At 47.8% G+C, this 7,911-nt stretch overlaps 2 protein-coding genes across 5 annotated transcripts in view; one reads left to right on the top strand and one right to left on the bottom strand.

Annotated features, from left to right (window-relative positions):
• Nucleotides 1-5,951, top strand: part of MTMR3 (myotubularin related protein 3) — an 84,245-nt gene extending 78,294 nt beyond the window's left edge. For all 4 annotated transcript variants that reach the window (XM_026859461.1, XM_026859458.1, XM_026859460.1 and 1 more), the window contains one exon: nucleotides 448-5,951. In XM_026859461.1, the coding sequence (XP_026715262.1) occupies nucleotides 448-619 (172 nt within the window). In that variant the 3' untranslated portion in view covers nucleotides 620-5,951. The remainder of the gene's footprint in view (nucleotides 1-447) is intronic.
• A 1,681-nt stretch (nucleotides 5,952-7,632) lies between these two features.
• The window catches only part of LOC113486178 (acyl-CoA dehydrogenase family member 11-like), a 19,548-nt gene continuing 19,269 nt past the window's right edge, over nucleotides 7,633-7,911 (bottom strand). Inside the window, exon 15 of the mRNA XM_026859900.1 lies at nucleotides 7,633-7,643. Coding sequence (XP_026715701.1) covers nucleotides 7,633-7,643 — 11 coding nt within the window. The remainder of the gene's footprint in view (nucleotides 7,644-7,911) is intronic.

Here is a 7,911-nt window from a genome sequence, read left to right as displayed (position 1 = left end):
CCCCCCCCCGTCTTAGTCCCGTGCCCCCAGGGCGTCAGTGACAGTGGCAGCATGCCCAAGCTCCTGCATCCGTGGGAGAGCACATACCCCTGTTCCATGGGGGGGGTCAGTTCCCTCTGGTTTGACACGAAACAGTGTTGTACAGAAGAGTTGTCACTGCAGAGACGTTTAATGAGCTGCAATTCTGTATCAAGAAGATCTGTGCTCCTTTCTGGTGCCTGTTCCCTAGAGCTTCCCTAGAGTTCTGCTTCAGCTTTAGGAGTAGCCCAGGGTGCAGACACTGGAGGGTTGTCTTTGCATGCCTCTTGGTACCTGGGGAGGAGCAACTGCAGTCTCCAGGGCTGGCCCCATCACAACACTGTGAATAATATAATTCTAGAACATGTATAACTTTGTCCAACTGCTTCTAATATTTTTTTTCCATTTCTCCTCTCTTCCTGATGCAAGGAATTGTGGAAATGTGTTCTGCTCCAGCTGCTGCAACCAGAAGGTGCCCGTTCCCAGTCAGCAGCTCTTTGAACCCAGCAGAGTCTGCAAATCGTGCTACAGCAGCTTGCACCCCAGCAGTTCCAGCCTTGATCTCGAACTGGATAAACCCATCACTGCCACATCAAATTAAAAGTTCCAGCCTCGAAGCAGCGGGGGAGCCGCCGTGCAGGCGGGTTCTCGATGGGCTGAGGCTGGGAGGATGCGGGAGCCGTGCACTTTGGAGGTTGGGGCGTGGAACACTGCTCGGCAGGACAGGCCTCAAGGACGTACCGCTGGATTGTGGGATTCTCCTTTTCCAGCTGTTCCCCTTTCCTTTCTGTCCTATCTGTGTGTATGTGTCTACGCGTGTGCGTGTGTGTGTGTATATATAATAATATATATATGTTTGTTTGCTGGAAGATTGTGGAAGTGGGAAGGGAGCTGGCGCCAGAACCAGGTTTCCCTTTTGTATTTAACTGTCCCACTGCTGAACTGTTGCAGACAGACGACTTTGTGGAGGAAAGAAGAGGGGAATCAGTCCAGCCAGTGTGCAAAGCGTGAATACCTGTAGCGTCAGTGCTAGTTCTTTCAGTCACTCCTGTTACTTCCAAACAAGAAACTGCTGTTTGGGAACCTGTTGCTGCTAGAAGAAATGGGAATCTCTTTCCCAAGAGAGCACTCTCCCTCTCTGTTCTTAGAGTGGGCTTAGTTATCCTCGCTGCATGAAGGGGGAACCGGTGGCGGATTTCCACGCTCGGCGGCTCCGGGCCTGCTTGCTGGTTGCCACCAGCCCTGGCGCTGGGCCCCGAGTGGCCACGTCTGGGCAGCGCTGGCTAAGGCAGGGGCACGCTCGTGGGCCGGAGGCCGGAGGGCCACTGAACAGGCTGCCGGGCTGGGATGGGTTTTACACTGGCGCCTCCCGGAAGTTCTCTAAATGCAATTCATTATTTAAAACCCAGTGGGAAAGTAGAAGACCTTCAACTTCTATCCTTGCCCCGTCTGTAGGATGGTTTACTCAATGCGAAGCTACTTTTGGAGCAGTGCACTTGTCATGGTTCCTTCAAACAGGCCGCCGTGCTGTAGTTCAGACTCGCACTTTAATGAGACTATTCAGACCAACAAAAGAGCAGCCGTGACACCGCTGGTGTTTTCGCTGCACTCGGCCCATGAGGAGTGCACTGGTGCCTGTAAGACTCCTGGGATGTCTCCTCCTTTTTCAGTCTGTATTCAGTATACTCCAGATAGGAAAAACCTGCCTGAGGATTTTAAAAAGACCTGAAATACATCATGGATTCCTCTTCTTCCTTCTGTCCCAATCTGAGTCGCTTTTAGAGTCACCTCATTAAAGTGTGAAGCTATTGAATATATGTTTTTAAATGAGCGTTAGGTACCCATCCCCTTTTCCTTTCGATAGAGCCTGCTTAGTGCAGTTTGGCAAGGAAGAAATGTAGATCCTGCTTCGCAGTGTGTTGCCTAGAGAAAGTTCCAACTTCTCTTGTGATATTCTCAAGAATCCTGCTGGAGTATTTGAGAGTTCTAGCTACAAAGGCTCAAAATCTAAAGAGACCTTGGGAAAGGAGCGCTTCCCTTCCCTGGAATGTCAGAATCACATAATCCAAAGCGAGTATCACACAGAGAAAACCATCTCGGAATATTTGTTAGGTCTGATGGGGAAATGTCAAGATATGTTATTTTTGACTTTGAACTTCCCACACCCTTTGCAAGAATCGTTACACTGCTGCAGCGTAAGCTGAAGATTCGCAAGACAAAAAAGAATGTCGAGGAGGTTGGTTTGGCAGAGCAGCCTGTGCCCTAACGGCGGGGGGCTCTGGAACGAAGCATCTTGGGATCTCCCCGGTACAGGTTGGGAAACGTTTTTCAAACCATCAGGAGGGAAAAGCAAAGATAAAGACGGGTTCTCCAGTCGAGTTGTAATCTAGAAGTATTTGTTGGTGAACCAGTGCAGTGAGTATCTGGAGTAGAACCGTAGGCGTTGCTGTTCCGCGTGAGGTGGAGACGCCTGGAGCAGGAACAGGGTAACACACAGCTCCCATCTCCGACTCCCCGCGGAGGGGGCGAGTAGGGGTGTGACTTTAGGGGACATGGTGTAGTTCTGCACACTAACATTGTGTGGGTTTGTGGTGCAAATAGACAGTCAAAAATAAGTCTAAGATTCTGCAGTTCCTAATGACAGGTGCCAAGAGGTTATGATACGGGTTTTTGGGGTCTGTGATGTACAGTGTGAATAAATGCTTGCAGCTCTTAGTCTTTTTTTGATCGATGAAGCACTTTTTTTATTAATATTATTTTTCTTTGTATGTAAAGGAGGAAGCAGTATCTCTCCATAGCTGTATATATAACCGTTCTCTCCTAAAGAGAGTAAAGTGCTCCTATATTTTTCATTTTTGTCAAAGCAAGAAGTAAATACTTTAGAATTGTTAAATATATAAATAAAAGTGAATAAAGTTTAGACTTTTGCATGGGAGCATTTGCTAACACACTTTCTAATTTTTTATTTTTCTTCCCTGTCCTTCGTAGGGGATATATTTGAGGTTCAGCAGAAACACCAAGGCCTTTGAAAAGGAGGCTGCAGCAGGCCTCCTCTTGCTTTCCTTTCCACTGTGTGTCTTTGCAAGGGACAACAAACTGTTGCTCCTAAACTTAGAAGAAAAAATATTAAGCTTGGTTTTCCTGGTGCAAGAGTCCCAGGGAGGGGGAAAAGACACAAACCACGTGCACCACCAGGTCCTGTCAGTACAATCAGCACGGGTTTCTGCGGCTGGAGAGCTGCCTGAGAGTCTCATCTTCCTCGGTACCTCGTTCTTCTTTTTCCCCTTAACTGACCATCATATTTCAAAGCATTGAGCCGATGATGTTAGCCCAAATGCAGGGACTTTGCCCTGTTTTCAGTGATGTTTGGAAAACGGAGCTCTACGTCTCCCTTCCCCTGCAGCGAGCAAGCGCCGGCACTCGCAGCAGCGGCAGCGCAGGGTGGGGGAATCAGAGCTCGGTTCTCATTTGCACACTTTCTGCCTTATTCTTAGTGCTGGATGGTGGAGTCGTGGCTCTTTGGGAACAAACCAAACTCACTCAGGTTTAATGTCTTTCAGTCTTTTCCCAGAAGGTGGAAAACTCAACTGCTGTTTGTCCTGCAAAAGTCTCCTGCACAACGGTCCAATTATTCTCATTTTCCTAGGACTACTTGCTCGTTTCAGCCGCCTGGCTGCCTGCGCTCCCACCACATAAGCTCATATGCCATCAGTTACTTCTTTTCTTACATATTTGAAGTCAAGAGAGAGGATTTGCCCTGAATTCTCAGGGGGACTCAAGAGCTCCTTGAGCAACTGCGAGTTATTTTGGGACAGACCTGTTCTAATCACAAGATGTTGTGCACAATTGCTTTATAATCTCATGGTATTTATTTAATCAAAATTGCAGATTCTGGGCAGAGCCGTGATCACAGCTGGTGGTAGTATTTACAGCTTCAAGAATAAAAAAGCAAAGCATATATAATGTTTTGCACTATTAAGAACATGCCAAGGAACAGCAGGTTTTCAATTATACACCAGAATTTGATTTTATATAGCTCCTTTCATACTTGAGTTACTTCTAAGTGCTTTTTCAGTAAGTCATTACTCTGTAGCGCGGTGGCTGCAGATGTTACGTGCACACCAGTACTCCCAGCCCCGGACATCGCCCTGCTTGGATGTTCTCTGCTTCAGAAACGCTGAGCAAAACCCCACGGGTCTCCTCTGCCACTGTTGGAGGGAGTTAGAGAACTTTTTAATTTCCACATAGTGTGAAGCCGTTATTGTGCAGAAGGGCTTCCCATCGGGGGCAGCAGCGGCCTGGCAGCTCTGCGCAGCCGCCGTCGTGCAGGGGCTCGTCCGGTGATCAGTTCTTCCTAGCGAACGTCCTTTCCTCTTTCTGTTGTTACAGCTCTCAAACAGCACAAGAGCTTCCAAGGAGGCAGCGTTACTGTCGCAATAGGCACCTTTGGTGCTGTCTTACGCGCTGTAGAACAGTCTCCTTAGGCAAAGGTGGCGTGTGCAGCTTGTCGGGAGTCTCACAAATAGTGTCAGTGGCTGCGGAATGAGACAGTCTCTGAGCAGCGATGGCCCCTCTGGTCCCCAGGTAGGGCAGCAGCGAGCCCAGCCACTCCTGCCCCGTGGCACAAGCTTTGCAGGGCTGGCATAGGAGTCGTTCAGCAGCAGCCACCTTGCAGCGGGCAGCAGTTAGGTGATCACAGCTGAATTCTCCTGGTGAGTGGCAGCAGGTAGGGAGGGAAACCAAAGGCTCTGGTGGTGAAGGGAAAGAAGGTGCCGGGAGGCACTCGGCTACCCAGGAGAGGGATGGCACCCACGCTGGGAGAGGCGTTGAGCTTTCAGGGCAATACATGCAGGAATGCTGAGCAGATTCAGAGCTCATTTGTCAGGTGGTGCAGGTGTTCATGGTTAGTCTGTAATTGTCTCCCTAATAGATCCTGAATTACTCAGAATGAGGTTTTGAGAAAACTGTGTCCAGAGTCAGTTAGAAGACAGGATTTCACTGGGCTGTGCTGACCTTTGCTCAGGTGCAGGATCCAGATCAGGTTTTACATCATCCTTAGAGCTGCCCTCAGCTAGATTCCATCGCTGGCATCGCTCAGAACCAGCTCGTGAGCTCCATGGAAATGCCTTTCTTGGTTAAAGAGCAAAAGTAGTGATTCAGGCTCTTTTTGGAGTCGCAAGGAAGGGAGTGACGCAGCCTCTGCTCGCAGTGCGCTCTGCACTGCCTTTGCCCCTGTTTTTTTTTTTTCTGAGGGGCAGTGCAGCACTCTCGCAGGAGGAGGCTGCCCAGAGCAGGCCTGGGCAGCTGAAGATTTTTTTGAAACAATTCAGCTCATTTTTTTGTTAAAGAGGGAATCCACCAGCACTAGAACAAGGATGCAGAAAGAGAGACGTAACCTTTTAATACAGCCATGTCTGTACAAACGTTTGTCTGTCTCGCTGTCCCTACGCCATGCAGGCATGCCATCTCCCAGGCAGAGGAATAAGGAATTCCCATCCCTTCGTTTTACACAACACAGGCATCGGAGCTCGGATTGTTGCATTTCGGGATTTAAGATTACCATATTCTTCAGACTTTCAAATTTTTTAAATGCTGCTAAAGTTTTATCTTACTATTTAACAAATATGTTTTTTAAAACGATTTCCCACAGTTATGTTATTAAATAATTTTTACCTTGCAGTGGCAACAGGTGATGCATTTGATTGTACATTTTTTTTGGTGGAATTTGTATTAAAATGACATCTGACGTCTTGATTAATTACTTCAAGAACATTAAATGTTTTAAAACATGCAAACCTATGAGAGCAGAGAGCTGTTTAGCAGCAGTATAAAGTGTTAGACCCTAGTGCTTATTTGTTTGTAACAGCATTTATTCTGCTGTAGCCTCAGAGTGAATATCTAGATCTTAATAAATTTGTCATTTTCCTACACAGTGACAATTTTACAGTCCCTTGTGTTTTCTGTTTCGGTGGATCTGCAGTTTGTGGGGCTTATCTTTAGGTAAATTGTAGCTCATGTATTAGGAAAAAGTAATTCTGGTGTTCATAAACCCATGGAAAAGACATAGGAAAGAGGTGATCTGAACTGCCAGACATGCAGTGAGCGTGGAAGGCACTGTTGCTTCCCCGAGCCCCATGCTTTGGAGATGAGCACGGGGTGAGAACGCGGGATCCCGATGGTTTATCAGCAGCTCCACAAACCCTTCCACAGGATGTTTCCTTTCGTGTTGCACTCGCCATGTGCTGCCACCCCCCCCGGCCCTTCCCCTGTGCAGATCTGCCAACGGACTTTGCTGCCGTCACCCTTTAGAGCCACACGGTTGTTCTCTCACTTCCCTGTTTTTACACAGCATGACGGCTTCCTGTGCTTTGACACCCGGTAAGGCCTTGAAACCCAACAACTACAGGGACGTAGGAGATTTTCAAGCCCAAATATTTACTTACGTGCACACCTAAGGGAAGCAGAGTCTGGGGGCTTTGGCCTCAGGGAAACGCTGGACAAGTCTAAGCTCAGCAGACAGCTCCCTTCCTCGCTTCCCACTCGTCTCCTACCCTCGCTGCTGCGGCCCTTCGCAGCTCTATAGTCCAACTGGTTTTGCTCTGTTATTATCTGCTATTACTAGAACTTCTTAATTAAAAACTTCTTAGTCATCAGGGCAATACCAAGCAGGTGGGTTGATGGGCTGAGGGTGAAGAGAAGCCACAGTATTTAGGTGTTTGCTTCAGTGAGGGATTACTGGATTTCCATCTAAAACTTATATCAGAACTGATGTCAGTACAAATCACAGCATCATTAGGGGACACACAGAGGGAACGAATAAGCTTTTTGGAGGTCAGAGAGAAAGTTTTCTTAAGAAAAATTAAGAAAATTAATGTTTTTCTTTAATTTTAGTACCAACTTGTACAGTTTTGATGTAGTTTGAGTGATGTAATTGGCATTACATTTACACAGCAGCATTGATGTTGACACTGACCATTTTGGGGGCTGCAGGTAGGATTCACTGCATCCCATGTTCCAAATGCAGTGGGTTGAGAACTTTTTTCTTGCCTGTCTCGGCTGACTGTGGAGCTGAGTGAGCAGCTTCAGCAGGGACACGGTGTGTGAAAGAAAAGCCTCTACTCCAGGTTAATTTAAAGGAAAAAACAAAGCTTGTTTGAGACAAGGTAGAAGGTAAAAGGAAAAACCAAAAGTGGGAGCTAGACTAAGCAGTGCCCCGTGCCTGCCTTGCTTAACACTGGCCTTGGCTGGGAAAATGGGAAGTTTGGGTTACAAAGCCCTTGTTTTACCCAGCGAGTTGCCCAGATTAGGTGCTGAGCTGGGGGTGTCCAAAGCCCAGCACAGCAGTTCCTGCTTGTGTGAGGGGTCATACCCCCTCACAGCCACGTGGGCTGTAAGAGGCTGCCCTGGAAGAAACCCCGATCCCTGGCGGGTGCTGGGGTGGACAAGTACGTGTATCATTGGAAAGCAAGAAGGTGAACAGGGAAAAATGGTGGTTTTCTGTATTTAATCAGCTTCAAATTATTTTCAGTTTGATTTCAGTTGCTTTTTTTGAAAAAGAACACCAGTTGGCACTTGAAGAGCTGCTGCTTCAAGTCATTATCTGCGTTTGACTGCTTAGTCTTTGCCTAAAACATGGGAAGAACACGTCAGCATTTCAGACTGAATTTCACTGGCTGCATCTGCGTTTGCAGGTAACAGCACAAAATCCAGAGATTTCAGCCCGGAGCAGGTGGTGACTCCAGAAAGGATTTGCTCTGGTCTGGTCCCTGGGGGAATGTCCCCACCATCGGTTGGTTGAGGATTTCTGGATTTTGGGGGGGATTTCAACCCATGTTCTGTGTCCCCAGGGGCTGGGAGTTGCCGGAGGCCTGTGGCGAGTCACTGTCTCTTATA

The sequence above is a fragment of the Athene cunicularia genome (assembly GCF_003259725.1).
Source record: "Athene cunicularia isolate RWA chromosome 15 unlocalized genomic scaffold, athCun1 chr15_part1, whole genome shotgun sequence".
NCBI lineage: Eukaryota > Metazoa > Chordata > Aves > Strigiformes > Strigidae > Athene > Athene cunicularia.
Note: the sequence above shows the minus strand (reverse complement) of the source record. Positions and strands in the feature narration are given on the sequence as shown.